The 17,777-nt window shown below is 43.5% G+C and overlaps 1 protein-coding gene across 1 annotated transcript in view; it reads left to right on the top strand.

Annotated features, from left to right (window-relative positions):
• Positions 1-757: 757 nt before the first annotated feature.
• The window catches only part of LOC140491779 (uncharacterized), a 42,943-nt gene continuing 25,923 nt past the window's right edge, over positions 758-17,777 (top strand). The window contains exons 1-5 of the mRNA XM_072590182.1: positions 758-864; positions 1,984-2,319; positions 6,136-6,408; positions 11,291-11,611; positions 13,183-13,455. Of these exons, the coding sequence (XP_072446283.1) occupies positions 807-864; positions 1,984-2,319; positions 6,136-6,408; positions 11,291-11,611; positions 13,183-13,455 (1,261 nt within the window). The 5' untranslated portion in view covers positions 758-806. The remainder of the gene's footprint in view (positions 865-1,983; positions 2,320-6,135; positions 6,409-11,290; positions 11,612-13,182; positions 13,456-17,777) is intronic.

Below are 17,777 nucleotides of genomic sequence, written 5' to 3'. Positions count from 1 at the left end.
TAGCCTAGCTAGAAACCCCCACATTCTGTGGCCAGATCAATGAGTGTTGCAAATGATTGTAAACAAAGAACTCTTTAAATAGTACTTAAACTTAAAAGCCTTTTCACATTGTCCATTAAGTATCACAAAACGTGTATTCATTGAGGATACAATATCGTGTCCACAATTCAAGCATCAAAGTGACACAAAGCATGTTGCCACATGGAGTTTTTGTGGCTCCCTCTGATATGTATCTGTTATCATTCATAAATAACTGGAACTAGTTGTTCTGCAAATCTATATATATCACAGAGTATGACATTTACTGTTGCACTGCAGTCGTGTTGAGTAACGTGTTAGTTCACCAATCACGTGGACAGCCAAAGGAAATATGCTCGATGGAACTCCACCACTTTGAGGCGAAGGTGTGATTATTTTGAGCATTCAGCACCAAATGATATAACGCCATCATTGTTGTTGTTGGAAAATACAGATATCAGATTTTCTAATCAGTGAACAGAAATTGCTGGGAAATCCTTCTCCAGAAACATTCTAAACAGTGAACCCTGACCAGGGCAACTGGATTCTCCCAGCAGACTTCTATATCATTATTCACTCCGTTGTAAATAGTTAGGTCTCAGAAGTCAAGATGTATGACCTGAGATTTCAATTTTCAAAAAAATTCACCCTAATGTGGTAAACTGAATGGGGAAGTAAGATAATAGATTGCATCCTGTGAGATTACTGACCGTTGCAGATGTTTGCAACAGTCAGAACATTGCTGTTGCATAGAAGGACAGCAACAAGCAAAAAGTCAAAGTTTCACAATGCTGAGAGGGCTGATATATTTTGTTGTTTTGCTACACAGTTCTGTTAACACACAAGGTAAGCAAATCTTGAGATTTCTCAGAATAGTGCAGTTAGATTGGGGCATGTTCAGTTCAGTGGTTGTGACTCAAAAGGAATAAAAGGGAGAGAAGCAGAACGACAGTAAACAGAGGCTAGTGATTAATGGATGTCTTTCTGACCAGAGGAAGATTTTTACTGAATTATCCCAGGGATAGGTGTTGGTACTCCTGTCCTTGTTTATAGGGCAACATTTTAAAAATTGTGGATGACTCAAAACTTAGAGACGTTATGAAATGTGACACAAAACTTTAAAGGGATGTGGCCAACTTGGTGGAATGGGTGAACAAGTTGCAGATGTAGTTTAGTTGAAAGAAACTAAGTGGTTTACTTTGGTAGATACAATGCAGAGAGACAGTCTAAAAGATGGATTTTGATGTTTGGATAGAAACTATTTTTTACTTTGCTGTTTTCATTCCTATTTTTATTATGTTGTTGTTGTGGTTGTGTTCGCCGAGCTGGGAATTTGTGTTGCAGACGTTTCGTTCCCTGTCTAGGTGACATCCTCAGTGCTTGGGAGCCTCCTGTGAAGCGCTTCTGTGATCTTTCCTCCGGCATTTATAGTGGTTTGAATCTGCCGCTTCCGGTTGTCAGTTCCAGTTGTCCGCTGCAGTGGCCGGTATATTGGGTCCAGGTTGTTGTGTTTGTTGATAGAATCTGTGGATGAGTGCCATGCCTCTAGGAATTCCCTGGCTGTTCTCTGTTTGGCTTGTCCTATAATAGTAGTGTTGTTGAAGTCGAACTCATGCTTCTTGTCATCTGCATGTGTGGCTACTAAGGATAGCTGGTCGTGTCATTTTGTGGCTAGTTGGTGTTCATGGATGCGGATCGTTAGCTGTCTTCCTGTTTGTCCTATGTGGTGCTTTGTGCAGTCCTTGCATGGGATTTTGTATACTACATCACAGAAGCGCTTCACAGGAGGCCCCCAAGCACTGAGGATGTCACCTAGACAGGGGACGAAACGTCTGCAACACAAATTCCCAGCTCGGCGAACAGAACCACAACAATGAGCACCCGAGCTACAAATCTTCTCACAAACTTTATTATGTTGTTTTGTGAGTTAATTGTCTTGTCCTGAAGTGTTTCTGTTTCTTGCAGATGGCCCCATTCGGATTTACTTTTCAGAGGGAACAAAAGGTATTGTTCTTAATGGATCAGATATTCCTGCCCTGGGCACCATTTTATGGGAATGGACCCCTCACCATCAACAATTGGCCACAAGGACATTGGTCAGACTGAAGGCCAAAGGGCTAGGATGGAAAGCAGAGCAGTTTCATCAAGATATGCAAAACAATGAAACAAAATTCCACCTGAGAAATGACTCTCTTGATCTTTCAATTGAAAATGTGCTTGAAGCAGCTGGATTATTTACCTGTCGACAGACAGAACCTGAGGAGAAAATACTGAAACAGTATGAAATATTTGCTATCACAGGTGGGTAGGAAAAGGTTTTAAAATTGGACAAAATAGACTCCACTTATTATTGTATAATTATACTTTTCTCCACATCTTGTGGAGAAGAAACCCACTGTGAGTATAAACACATATAAAATATTGGCCTAAATCTACTTTGTGATGATAAGGAAAGTTAACGACTTCTATGAGGTTTCTTCTGTTACTCCATGGCTGAAAACTGTTTTTTTTTTAGATGTACAGCAACAGGAAAATAACCAATCTGAGTGTTGGGGCTCAGTTAGCTCAGCTGGCTGGAAGCTGATTTGCAAAGCATCTGGAAGCATTGGACCAAGTCACTTTGGTTCATTGTCAATACCTAGCTCTTCTGAAAACAAAAGCAGAATACTACCGGATGCTGGAGGTCTGAAATAAAATAAAACACAGAAAGTACTGGTGAAATTCAGCAGGTCTGGCAGCATCTGCACAGAGAGGAACAGAGTTAATGTTTTGAGTCTGAACTGAAAGAGACTGAATAATGGTGGCTTTTATGTGAGATGACTGGGAGGTATTGACCTCACTCCAGCTGCCTCTTTCTCACAATTATCTCTCCACCCTGCAGGCTCCCTGCCTCTATTCCTGATGAAGGGCCGTCTGACCTGCTGTGCTTTTCCAGCACCACTCTAATCCAGACTCTTGCTCACAAGAGGACAGGGCAGTGCCAGTGGGCACTGAACTGGAGGAGGTGCCACATACTGGCCCCACAGAAGCTTCTCCTGGCACTCCAAGTGTGGTGAGGCTTTACATTACTACTCTTAGCTCTGTGGGAGTTCAAGCTGACCCTACTGCATTTACCTCTGGTGAGGACACACTGAGTGTGCCTGGGCCTTCGGGATGCAAATGCCACCCTCAAGTTAGGTCCATCATAGCTCCAAGTCCAGCAGATTCTACTGTCGGGCAGGCTCCCGAGACTCCAGCTTCAGCTCCCCAGACTGCATCGAAATGTAGTGAGAGAAAGAAAACCTTTCAAGGGCACATTGATGGTACAGGCCATGGGCATGGTCAGTCCTGTGGGTCTGGTGCAGCAGTCTTTTCAAATAAGTTCTCATATTTATTAATAGATACTGACTTCTCACTAGCATTTGTTTGTGCGTATCTCTGTGTCTCTAAAAGTGCAAACTCAAAAGGTACTGATGTCACCCACCCTTATCCATGGACCAAGATGTGAAGTGTGCAACCCCTGCCCTGTGAGCAGGCAATAAGAGAGTTGTAGGTAACTGAGACTTTGACAATAAGCTTCCACCTCTTCAAATGAACAAACATTAGGGAGGTTCAGCCTGAGGGAACTTTTCAGGATAACCTGGCCTATTGGGTTGGACTGGACACTGTAGGCTAATGTCCAAAGGTCACAAGGAATGCTGAGCTTGCAAGTGGATGTTTCAGCCACACTGTCATGGTTGGAATCCACTGGGATTACCCTTTGAAGGGTTCCCACATTGCTGTAGCTACCCATCCCACTCTGGCCATTTGCAACTATTTTCATTTCCATTGCAGAATTATACAGGACAATGGAAGGCAACAGCAGTAACTCCTTTGACTGTTTTGCCTCTCCATGTAAGTGAAAACTCAAACATCAACATCTCCTTCCTGGTACCAGTCCCTATAACTTCATAGGCGTTGCACTTCACCTAGTCCCCACCACCACATCCATTCCAGCTTTCCCCTCCAGCCCCATTTATATGAAATGAACATTCCTGGTTCCTCCCCAGAAACCAGGATGCTGTTCACTCTTATCATTTCCTCCCTCCTACATGTCTCCCTATCATTCTGTGCTCTGTCTTCTCATCTATTTGTATGGTGAGTTGTCCCCTCCTTCATGACTGCAATTCCCTGCATCCCTGCATCCTGCTTCTTCTTCTCCCATTAAATTCCCCAGGTTCCCTCCTATAGCATTGGTTCCCTTGACATTTATGTGATAGACCTCTTTACAGGTTCCTTAAGCAACTTGACTTGACAGGTCCAAGCAATGAATGACCAGAGCCCTGACTATTACCTAGCCGTAGAGTCATACAGCATGGAAACAAGCCCTTTGGTCCAACACATCCATGCTCACCAGGTTTCCCAAACTAAACTGGTCCCATTTGCCTGCATTTGGCCCATATCCCTCTAAACCTTTTCAATTCATGTACCTGCCCAAATGTCTTTTAAATGTTATAACAGTACCTGCATCTGCAACTTCCTCTGACAGTTCATTCCATAAACGTACCACTCTCTGCATGAAAAAGTTGCCCCTCAGGTCCCTTTTAAATCCTTCTCCTCTCACTTAACGCCTATGCCTTCTAGTTTTGAACTCTCCTACCCTATTGAGAAGATCTTTGTCATTCACCTTATCAATGTCCCTGGCCAGCTCCCTGACTGTGTTCTTGTGACTCTCTAGACTGGTTGCATTGGACACCCCCAGGGCTGACCGGGACCTACTCCCACATTGCAGAGCTCTGGACCTCCAGACTGTAACTGTTGCAGCAGGATACCAGCCTGAAACCAAGGCCTCGCACTGATATTAGAAGCTGCTATTGACTTAATATGCCAGGACCCCCCAGATTGACAATGCATGCCTAGGCATCAGTGAGAACTACTCCCCTGGGAGTTAGAGACATTGCATTTTATTGGAACTGTATGCAATGTGTTTGCCTTGCAGCAATATGCTGTAGCTGTGAAACCGATGTAGCACTATCACTTAGAGCAACACATCCATCCCTTTGACTCATGACCGCTAATAGACATATCATGCTGCCTGACTTAGCACTCTGGCTGAGCAGGAAAAGGGCAAAGAGGCAAGGGAGCGCTGCTGTGGGCATCCACGTTAATGAAAAGTAAGTGATATGAGGCCAAGTGAATAGCCCTGAGATGCAACCGGGTCCAATCTAGGTATTGGGTGCCTGTCCCTGTGCCCAAAGTGTTCTTGTAGCTGCCTGTAGATGAGCTAGAGCACCCCAGAGTGCAGTGTTGCAGCACAGAAATGTACAGTAAGTGCCAGGATGGCATGGAAAGACTGGTCCGTGTTGGATGCATGAACATGGAGTAGGCACATCTCCAGCCCTAGAGCTTGCCCTGAAGTGTTGGTGCCAAGTGTCCAAGATGGCATTCAGAAGAGGAAGCAGAAGGCTGAAGTGGCCTTGACTTTCCCATCAGGAATTGCTGGTCTCGAGTATGATGCCATGACACGAGTTTCTATCTGTTCTGTGACACAATGGTAAGGCTCAGTGATAACAAACAATAATTTCCACTTGTCATCTTGCCACTCCTGAGTGAGAAACTGGAACTGAAATAATTCCTCTGAACCCCTCAGTTCCCAAGGAGAATCATGCTGGACTTGAAACATTACCTCTGTTTCTCTCTCCACAGATGCTGTCAGTCCTGCAGAGTTTCTCGAGCATTCTCTATGTGCGCATGAAGGGACCTCCTTCAGCTGACCTTATGGATTCATGCTATTTGTGAGAGGTCCATATGGTAGGAATCCATGTGAGGATGTCCTTTGTGATGGTTAATAACTTTTCATCACTAATGATTGAAAAATCCTATGGTCAAACTAACCTCCATCACCAAGTCCAAGGAAGAATTAGGATGATAGTTGATAGAGTGTTTGAATAATATGTGAAACTGGCCAAATATGGAGTCCTTCTAAGGCCTTATTTTTCTGTATCATGCTAAGTATTCATTATTTCATCTGAACAGACGAGATTAGCAGAACAAGGAAGAAACTGAATTGTAACCGAACTTGTCATTGTGACTCTACCGTGATTGGCATTAGTTGCTTTTTGTTACGTTATTCCCTTTCTCATTCTTCTTTTAACACAGTTGAGCGAGATCCTCGCTATCCATTTCAAGGCAGTGATGTCTCCCTCAGCTGTACCATCTCCAGACTTGATGATGCAATTACTCTTCAATTGAAATCTGGAGCCCTATCTCAGCAGAACAGGACAAACAGCTCCGATCCAATCCGACTGAATAACACAGTCTACCTGATATTGCAAGATAGTCAAGTCGATAATGATAAACAATATTCATGTGAAATACAAGATAATGGAAGAACTGTTCATTCTGTTCCGATTGAATTGACCTTCAGCCCCTGTAAGTACAATGTCTACTTTGCAGTATTAGAAGAGAATGGAATAGAATATCCTTTATTGTCACCAGTACTCCAGTGCAGAAGTACCAGAGTACAATGAAATGATTTTACAATGGCTGCCTCTAGTGGCACCAGCTTAGGTACAAGTACCTAGATACAAATATTGAATACAAAAGAGGAATAAAAGGAAAAGTCGTAGAATTACTTTCAGTGTCTAAAAATATTTAGGATCATGGCAGTTATAACATAGTTAAAGGATTGACATGACAGTCTGGTAACGAATTTCAGACCAACATTATATTGCAACACCAGTGCAGCAGCTCAGTCTGGTCCAGGCCCCAGTCCAACATCAATCCTTCCCCTGCCACCGCAGGAACTGCAAAACCTGCACCCACACCTCCCCCCTCACCTCCATCCAAGGCCCTAAAGGAGCCTTCCACATCCATCAAAGTTTTACCTGCACATCCACTAATATCATTTATTGCATCCGTTGCTCCCGATGCGGGCTCCTCTACATTGGGGAGACTGGATGCCTCCTAGCATAGCGCTTTAGGGAACATCTCCAGGACACCCGCACCAATCAACCACACCGCCCTGTGGCCCAATATTTCAACTCTCCCTCCCACTCTGCCGAGGACATGGAGGTCCTGGGCCTCCTTCACCGCTGCTCCCTCACCACCAGACACCTGGAGGAAGAACGCCTCATCTTCTGCCTCGGAACACTTCAACCCCAGAGTATCAATGTGGACTTCAACAGTTTCCTCATTTCCCCTTCCCCCACCTTACCCTAGTTCCAAACTTCCAGCTCATTACTGTCCCCATGACTTGTCCTACCTGCCTATCTTCTTTTTCACCTATCCACTCCACCCTCTCCTGCCTGACCTATCACCTTCATCCCCTCCCCCACTCACCTATTGTACTCCATGCGACTTTTTCCCCACCCCCACTCTCCTCTAGCTTATCTCTCCATGCTTCAGGCTCTCTGCCTTTATTCCTGATGAAGGGCTTTTGCCCGAAATGTTGATTTTGCTGCTCCTCGGATGCTGCCTGAACTGCTGTGTTCTTCCAGCACTCATCCAAAATCTGGTTTCCAGCATCTGCAGTCATTGTTTTTATCTAACATCAATCCCGCTCTGCTCCAGGCCCCAGTCCAACATCAATCCCGCTCTGGTCCAGGTCTCAGTCCAACATCAATCCCGTTCTGTGCCAGGCTCCAGTCCAACACCAATCCCGCTCTGCGCCAGGCCACAGTCCAACACCAATCCCGCTCTGCTCCAGGCCCCAGTCCTACACCAATCCCTCTCTGCTCCAGGCCCCAGTCCAACATCAATCCCGTTCTGTGCCAGGCTCCAGTCCAACACCAATCCCACTCTGCGCCAGGCCACAGTCCAACACCAATCCTGCTCTGCTCCAGGCCCCAGTCCTACACCAATCCCTCTCTGCTCCAGGCCCCAGTCCAACACCAATCCCGCTCTGCTCCAGGCCCCAGTCCTACACCAATCCCTCTCTGCTCCAGGCCCCAGTCCCACGTCAATCCTGTTCTGTGCCTAGCCCCAGTCCAACGTCAATCCTGTTCTGTGCCTAGCCCCAGTCCAACACCAATCCCGCTCTGCTCCAGGCCCCAGTCCAACATCAATCCCGCTCTGCTCCAGGTCTTCGATCTGCTCCGCCAGACACTCTGCTCCAACAAGACAAGTTACGCTGCTCCACGACTCGCTTTTCCTCTCGCAGCACTCCAGAGCAGGTTCCCATTGCAGTGCTCTGGGACACGCTTCCTCTCACTGCTCTGGGATACGCTTCCCCTCACTGCTCTGGGACACACTTCCCCTCACTGCTCTGGGACATGCTTCCTCTCACTGCTCTGGGACATGCTTCCTCTCACTGCTCTGGGACACGCTTCCTCTCACTGCTCTGGGATATGCTTCCTCTTACTGCTCTGGGATACGCTTCCTCTTACTGCTCTGGGACATGCTTCCTCTCACTGCTCTGGGACACGCTTCCTCTCACTGCTCTGGGACACGCTTCCTCTCACTGCTCTGGGATACACTTCCTCTCACTGCTCTGGGATACGCTTCCTCTCACTGCTCTGGGACATGCTTCCTCTCACTGCTCTGGGATACGCTTCCTCTTACTGCTCTGGGATACGCTTCCTCTTACTGCTCTGGGACATGCTTCCTCTCACTGCTCTGGGACATGCTTCCTCTCACTGCTCTGGGACATGCTTCCTCTCACTGCTCTGGGATACGCTTCCTCTTATTGCTCTGGGACATGCTTCCTCTCACTGCTCTGGGACATGCTTCCTCTCACTGCTCTGGGACACGCTTCCTCTCACTGCTCTGGGACACGCTTCCTCTCACTGCTCTGGGATACACTTCCTCTCACTGCTCTGGGATACGCTTCCTCTCACTGCTCTGGGACACGCTTCCTCTCACTGCTCTGGGATACGCTTCCTCTCACTGCTCTGGGACATGCTTCCTCTCACTGCTCTGGGACATGCTTCCTCTCACTGCTCTGGGACATGCTTCCTCTCACTGCTCTGGGACACGCTTCCCCTCACTGCTCTGGGACACACTTCCTCTCACTGCTCTGGGATTCACTTCCTCTCACTGCTCTGGGATACACTTCCTCTCACTGCTCTGGGATACACTTCCTCTCACTACTCTGGGACACGCTTCCCCTGGTGGGACTCTGGGACATGCTTCCCCTTGCAGTTCTTTGGGACATGCTTCCTCGCACTGCTCTGGGACCTGCTTCCCCTCTCTGCTCCGGGACACATTTCCCCTGACTACTCTGGGACACACTTCCTCTCTCTGCTCCATGACGTGTATTCTCTCACTGTGCTCTGGGACATGCTTTGCCTCAGTCTACACCGGGACACCCTTCAATTCATGGTACTCTGGGACACACTTCCCCTTGTGCTGCTCTGTGACACATTTCCCCTTGTGCTGCTCTGTGACACATTTCCCCTTGCAGTGCTCCAGGACATGCTTCCCCTTGCTGCTCCAGGACAAGCTTTCCTTCATGCTGCTCTGAAGGCAGCTTCCCTGGTGCTGTTCTGGGGCTTGCTACAATGATGGAAATTAAAAGAAAGAAATAGAACAGATGGAGCAGTGGAGCTCCAGGTGGAGTGTTCTACTCTGCTGCCATCTTGCCACAAATAAATATTAATCATTAATGTATAATTGTTTCTGAAGAGTATCTTTTACATGCAGTGCCACAATGTGATCTACATACCAAATCCCACAAACATGCTGAAACCTCCCTGCATCTCCATCTTTCTATTTGTGTAATGTGAAGACCTCTTTGAGAACTAAAAACTTACTACTCCTGGAAGATTGAAAAAATCTGTCTCCTGATTGGTGTGCTTAAATCAGTAAACAAGCTATATTTTTGCCCCAATCTTGAATTGGCTTTTGTGCCAATGAAGTGAGAATGAGATGAAAGATGTTCCATCTTACCATGTGCAGGAGAACAGGAGTATCAGGAGGCGATTACTGCAATTGCTGTAATAGAGCTCATAGATCAGATGCTCATAATGTTTCTGAAGTTGATGCTGGGTCGAGTGTTACTGTTGCTACTGGCATTTGTTCTGATGTTAATGTTAATTCAAAGATTGGTGTTGACATTGTTCTGATGTTAATGTTAATTCAAAGATTGGTGTTGACATTGTTCTGATGTTAATGTTAATTCAAAGATTGGTGTTGACATTGTTCTGATGTTAATGTTAATTCAAAGATTGGTGTTGACATTGTTCTGATGTTAATGTTAATTCAAAGATTGGTGTTGACATTGTTCTGATGTTAATGTTAATTCAAAGATTGGTGTTGACATTGTTCTGATGTTAATGTTAATTCAAAGATTGGTGTTGACATTGTTCTGATGTTAATGTTAATTCAAAGATTGGTGTTGACATTGTTCTGATGTTAATGTTAATTCAAAGATTGGTGTTGACATTGTTCTGATGTTAATGTTAATTCTGACATTGGTGTTGGGATGTGTTCTGATGTTGATGTTAATTCAGAGATTGGTATTGACATTGTTCTGATGTTAATTCACATGTTGGTACTGGTGTTTGTTATGATGTTGATGCTGGTTTGGGTTCTGATACTATTTCTGGAGCTGGTGCTGGTGTTATTTTGAGGGTTCACTTCGATGTTGGTACTGGTTCTTCTGTTTGTTCTTTGGTGCTTGTTCAGGTTCTGGTAATGGTGTTGTTTCTGGTACTGGCTCTATTGGTGGCTTTGTTACAAATGCCAATGATGTTACTAGTTGCAGTGATCCTGCTCATGGTGTTTCTGATCAGATTGTTCACAATGATGTCAGTGTTAGTTTTGATGCATGTAGTGATAGTGATTTTGGATTAGGTCCTGCTTTGAAAGAGAGAGAGCACCAAGTCAACTGGAACAAAAGGGTAAATGAGATGAAGAGTAATTGTAAGCATTGTTAGAATTTGTAGCCACAATACTGCCATTGCGAACAGTCTATTTAGTGCATCTGCTGCTTGTTCTAAGTGTGATTTGTTGTTCACCAGTGGGAATTTCATGGAATTCGGAATTTCATGTACTTCTTTGAGATAGGTGTTGTAATACACCTGAAATTAATGCTATTATTTATTGTGGATTCTTTACAGTGGGTAGAAATCAAAGCCCAAACCTATTGTGCAAGGCATGTTTTCTCTCTCTCTCTTTCTCTTTCTCCCTCCTATCTTGTCAACTGCACTTGTCCCTTTTATCTTGTACTAAATGCTTTATTAGGTGCTCCCACCTCACTGAATATATGGAATATTTTTAAAGCTATTTCTTTTATACTGGCAATTACAACAAATGGTTGAAGCCCTCTTTGTCCATGTTTCTTTGATTCTTTGTTCATCTCTGTCTATTTCAGCTGATTTTGGTCGGCAGTATACAAGTTATTGGCCAATTTTGGACAATAACTCACTGAACCTGAACTGTCGATGTAAGTTGCAGTACAATTTGTCGATGTGGACTTTGGAAATTTACAATCAAAGAAGAATTAAGGTGACATCTTCTAAAGGCAAAAGGAATGCAAGCATCTCAAAGATTCAGAATCGAGTCGTCCAGCAACATTTTAATGGGATGAGCTTTCCTCTACAGGTTTTTCCTGTACAGTTTGAAGATGCAGGAACTTACACATGTACCATGGACACATTGGAAGCAGTGAAAATCAAACTGATCACTATCAAAGGTATGTCCAAGAATTTCACCACAGCAGGGCTAAAGTAAATCACAAGCTCCATCTGTCTCCTGTGGTATCTCCAGTGGGACACTGGCAGATTAAACCCCATGAGAATAGCAGAAATGTACATTTCTATTGTTTCTGTAGGGATACTCCAGGTCTGTTGTGTGGTTATAGCAGTAAAAGAAATCTTTCATTTATAAGTGATACCTTCCCATTACCACCAATATCTCAGTTTTTTTTAATAGCCAATGCAACTCATTTTGAAATCTCTTCACAATTCAGGCTAGAACTAAAGGTAATAGGAATGACACGTGATAGCTGCATTATCAAAACAAATAAAAACAGTTGTTGCAATTGACTGAAAAAAGGTTAAAAAAAAGAAGCCAATTCCTTTCACCAGATCATGACCACATGAACCGAGTTGAAATTCTTAAACTCTGTCAAGTGTCAGCATTGATAGCTGCAGCCCTCACCATCAGCAATATCTCCAATATATGACATTGATCATGAAAATAATTGCACGTAACTGCTGACAAATGCAATATTGAGAACGGATGAAAGATCTAGAGCCAAAATATGACAAAAGGCTATTATCCAAGAGGTTTCAAATTAAGTTAAAAATCACAGAACACAAGGTTATAGACAAACAGATTTATTTGGAAGTACTAGATTTAGGAGTGCTGCTCCTGCATTATGTAACTAGTATGGCAGGATCATAAAACATAGAATTTATAACAAAAGATCACAGTGCCATGCATTAAAATGATATATTGAACAAACCTAGGTTGCTGTTAAGTCTTTCAACTTTAGAATGGGTTACAGGTTTTGTTTCATTAATTTGTAAATCCCTGAACTTCTTTAAATCACGTTCTCGAGATAACTTAAAGCTTTATTTAAAAAGGTCTTATCTCAGCTCAGACCATGTATTAAAGATATAAAGTTAGAGTCTGTCTGTATCCCAGTCTTGAGTCAGACTGATTCTACTTCCAAAATAGGAACTCATAAAATGTTATTTGGATTGACTGTCTGCATTGACTATCTGCAGGTTGTGTGCTTTTTCAGCAAAAATAGAATGTATCTGCAAATGCAAATTCACTGGATAGATGTGTGTGTGTGTATATGTGTGTGTGTGTGTGTATGTGCACGTGCTTACGAGGGGAGAGAGGGAATGTGCGTATGTGAGCGTATGCATGTGAGTGAGTGCACATGAGAGTGTGTGTCTGCATGTGTGTGCATGTTAGGTAGAGTGTGTGCATGAGTGTAATGGAGTATAAGCCCGTGAGAGAGTGTGTGCAAGTATGGGGGATGTATGGGTGTGTATTTGAGAGCGTGTGTATGAGAAAGGATCTGCATGACTGGTGAGTATGTATGGGCAGGTGTGCATGTGTGTGTGTGTGTGTAGTGTAGTGGGTCACCTGTAGTGTGACATGAACCCAAGTTCCCAGTTGAGGTCATCATCATGGTACTGAGCTTGGCTGAAACAATCCTTGAATTAGTTTAGTATAAAAAATAGAGATTGTAATACTAAACTGTTGTGAAATTCTTCTTACTGAAAATAATTTTTTTTTTTGTTACAGTGACAGTGGTCCCCTCTTGCCCTCTGACTGAAGGAGACAATGTTGAACTTCAATGTTCTGTTTCTCATGTCTGGAGTGCAACAAGGCTTGCTTGGATGGATAATGGCAGGAAAGTTCTTGTGAAAGAAAAACGTTTCAATTTCTCCAGTGAAGTAAACAACAGTCTGTCACTGTTTATTCCAAAAATTGGACAACAGAACAGAAGCTGGACCTGCCTTGTATTTAATGGGACTATGCTAAAATTTCATATCATGCACAAACTGGCAGTTAATGGTAAGAGTTTTTTATTGATTTCAACAGGCACAACAGTTTTGCTCTTAAGATTAACAATGCGTGAGTCATTTACCTTAATATATTTCACACCATTTAGCACCTCGCTTAAGGGTGTTACCCAGTTTGCTTTTAATTGTGTGAACTGGACCTGGTACATTTTGGCACCAGCATTTCCATTCTTTGAACTTGAATAATGTCTCAATTTGTGTTGCATTCATTTGCAGTACCTTGCAATGAGCTCAGCTGAATAAGTAGAAGGATAGCTTACAGAAAGGTCTTCCCACCACTCATTTGTTGGCGTGCAGGCCTTTGGTTTATATGGTATTAATTCAAAGCTCTACTCGACCCTTTGACATTTTGCACAGTCTTGCTAATTTGCTATTTGCAACTGTGGTATTTATGTGACGTCAAACCGCTACATGCTTTGGACTAGAATTGTAGTATAATTTGATTATGCGGTTTCAAATAGACAATTATATATCCTTTACAAAAAGCACAACGTGCGAGAGAAAACTCAGCAGGTCTGGCAGTATCTGTGTAGAGAAACCCAATGTTAATATTTCGGGTTCAGTATAACTTCTTCAGGAGTTCTGACGAAGAGTAACTTCCGATTTTGTATCAGATCTTCGGCAGCCAGAGTTCTTTGTTTTATTCCTATATATGCTTTAGCTTTGTGCTAGCATTGGGAACATGTGTTTCTGTGTCAGGACAGCCGAGAGTTTGTGCATTTGACCATGTTGACAGAGTGACATTTCTGTGCAATGCTGTGTGAGTGCTGACTGTCAGAGTAGTCAGAAAGAAAACCAAGATCTCTCAACAACTGTGAAAGGTGCCTTAATACCCTTTGAAATACAAAGGATCCTTCCCTCATGCCATTGCTAATATTTATTCCCTAGTGAATAGTATTAAAATATATTATCTTCATTATTAACTGTGTAAAATATATCTAGATCAAAATGTGTAACTTGTCCTAAAGGATTTTCAAACTTATCATCTTTAATTTCAAAAGAGACCTAATAGTTAAAGTAATGAACAATAATGTAAACCAAAGTGGTGGGGGAAGGTGATCTCTCTATCTTCAAAGCTCCTCTTCACTAAACCTTACTACCAATGACATAAAGCACAACGATAAAAGCAATTCCATTCATTACTGCCATTGCCACTTATTAATCCACCAAACATCAGCATTTACTCACAACACCAATTACTTGTGTGTCCTTGCACAAGAACCTGTTACTGGGTGGTCACTCTATCAATGAATCCTCCTTCATGTCTTCCTGTTAATGACCAGGTCACATTCCCAGCTGCAGCCACTATGTCCTTGAAGGTTGCGTTTTATTTGCAGCCCCTTGAACCATGTTCTTGCCAAATGCAGCTACATCTCAAATCAGGGTCTTCTAATTGGATTGTTGAGCGCACCATGTGATCATACCCTGCCCTCAGAAGATGCCTGCCTGCAGATGCGTGACAAGATAATTGTGATCCACTTGGGCAAGATGACCTCTGTTCACATCTCTGGATGGCTATTATCTAGTCAGTTTTTACAGAGGGGTCTGTAAATGTGAGATACTACTTTCATGATATTTGTGTGTGTGTCTCTGAGAGAGAGAGAGAGAGAGAGTGAGAGTGAGAGAGAGAGAGAGAGAGATAGTTAAAGTTTGTTTTGACTAAAACAGTTGTAATTTTGTCCCAATAAAGAAAACTGTAAGAACTCTGGATGCCAAAAATCAAAAACAAAAACACAAATTGATGGAAAAGTTCATCAGGTCTAGCAGTGCTTGTGGAGAGAAATTAGATAATGTTTTGGGTCAAGTGACCCTTTGTCAGAAGCGATGGTAGCTAGGAAAAGGTTGGTTTTGACTCTATCTCCCCTTATTGTTTACTCCTTAACTCCTCCACTCAACCTATCATTTGCATAAGATACAATTTTCTGCGAGCTACCATCAGTCCTGCAGAAAGGTCACTGGACTTGAAACACTAACTCTGCTACCCTGCTTGTTTTTAATTTTGTGAACTGGACCCGGTACATTTTGGCACCAGCCTTTTCCTTCTTTTAACTTCAGTGATGTCTCAGTTTGTGTTGCATTCATTTGCAGTGCCTTGCAATGAGCTCAGCTAAATAAACAGTAGGATGGCTTACAAAAATGTCTTCCAACTACTCATATGTTGGAGCGCAGGCCTTTCTGAACTAGTTGATATGGTATTAATTCGAAGCTCCACTGCTCCCTGTGACATTTTGCAGTCTCGCAAATTTGCCATATGTAACTGCGGTACCTATGTGACATCAAACCGCTTAATGCTTTGGGCTAGAATTGTAGTATCATTTGATTATGTGGTTTCAAATAGACAATTATGCATGCTTTACGAAAAGCACAATGTGTTAGATAGACTCAGCAGGTCTGGCAGTATCTGTGCAGAGAAACCCAATGTTAAAATTTTGTGTTCAGTATGACTTCTTCAGAAGTTCTGACAAAGAGTAATTTCCGATTTTGTTTCAGATCTTCGGCAGCCACAGTTCTTTGTTTTATTTCTATGTATGCTTTACCCTTGTGCTAACATTGGGAACATGTGTTTCTGTGTCAGGACAGCCGAGAGTTTAAAGTGTGTGTGTCTTTGAGAGAGTGAGAGAGATAGTTAAAGTCTGTTTTGACTAAAACAGTTGTAATTTTGTCCCAATAAAAAAAACTGTAAGAACTCTGGATGCCAAAAATCAGAAACAAAAACACAAATTGTTGGAAAAGTTCATCAGGTCTGGCAGTGTTTGCGGAGAAAAATTACTTAATGTTTTGGGTCAAGTGACCCTTTGTTAGAACTGACGGTAGCTAGAAAAGAAACCAAAAGAGAAAATGCTGGAAAATTTCAGCAGGTCTGGCATCATCTGTAAGGAGAGAAAAGAGCTGACATTTTGAGTCTAACTGACCCTTTGTCAAAGCTAATAAAAAGGGAGAAATAGGAAGGTATTTATTCTAGGCTGAGAGAAGGTGAGTCATGGCTCCAAAAGCAAAGGTAGCAATAAAGAGGTGAAAATGACAGTGCATAGAGAGATTATAGGGAGATTAGGAACTGTGAATGACCAAGGCTGAAGCCAGTACTATGTGACAAAATATTTGGGGAATGGGTGAAGCAGAGGAAAAATGGAAAACAGGGGTGAAGGGTAACAAAGGTGGGGGGGGGGTGAAGAGGAGAGGAAAAAGGTAATGATGAGAGAGTGGGGAGCGAGAGAAAGAGAGGCAATCAAGAAATAAGATGTACAGAATAGTAAAAAAAAATTTTAAAAAGGTAAACAAAATAAATAAAATAAAATTACGGAGCTGAATTAAAACAGAGGGGTCGAGATGGAATAATCATCTGAAGTGTTGAATTCAATGTTGAGACCGTCAGGTTGTAACGTGCCTAATCGGAAGATGAGATGCTGTTCCTCCAGTTTGCGTTGAGCTTCACTGGAACATTGCAGCAGGCCAAGGACAGACATGTGGGCATGGGAGCAGGATTGTGTGTTGAAGTGGCAAGGCACAGGAAGGTCCGGGACCTGATTGCGTACAGACCGAAGGTGCTCAGCAAAGCGATCACCCAGTCGGCATTTTGTCTCTCCGATATAGAAGAGACCACATTGGGAGCAATGAATGCAATAGACCAAATTGAAAGAGGTAAAAGTGAAACGCTGCTTAATCTGAAATGAGTGTTTGGGGCCTTGGATGGTGCACCTTCTGCGATTGCATGGGAAGGTGCCGTGTGTGATGGGAGAGGTGGTAGGTGTGATGGGAAGGTGCCGTGTGTGATGAGAGAGGTGTTAGGTGTGATGGGAAGATGCCGTGTATGATGGGAGCGGTGTTAGGTGTGATGGAGGAGTGGACTAGTTTGTCCTAGACAGAGGGAACAATCTCTGCGGAATACAGACAGGGGAGGGAAGGGAAGATAAGATGTGTTTAGTGGTGGCATCGTGTTGGAGTTGGCGAAAATGCAAGAGGATTATTCTTTGCATGTGAAGGCTGGTGGGGTGAAAGGTGAGAACAAGAGGGACCCTTTCCTTGTTCTGGGTGGGGAGGGAGATGGTGAGGGTCGTGGCACGGGAGATGGACCTCACGCTGTCGAGAGCCCTGTCAACAACTGTAGGTGGGAAGCCAAGGTTGGAGAAGAAGGAGTACATATTAAGAGCACCACTTTGGAAAGTGGCCTCATCGGAACAAATGCGGTGGAGGCGAAGGAGCTGAGAGAAAGGGATAGAGTATCTACAGGACGTAGGGTGAGAAGAGCTACAGTCCAGATCACTGTGGGAGTCAGTGGGCTTGTAATGGCTATTAGTGGATAGACTATTGCCGGAA

This window comes from Chiloscyllium punctatum, chromosome 20, assembly GCF_047496795.1.
Source record: "Chiloscyllium punctatum isolate Juve2018m chromosome 20, sChiPun1.3, whole genome shotgun sequence".
Taxonomy (NCBI): Eukaryota; Metazoa; Chordata; class Chondrichthyes; order Orectolobiformes; family Hemiscylliidae; genus Chiloscyllium; species Chiloscyllium punctatum.
The sequence above is the reverse complement of the archived record's forward strand: the minus strand, read 5'-3'. Positions and strand labels throughout refer to the sequence as shown.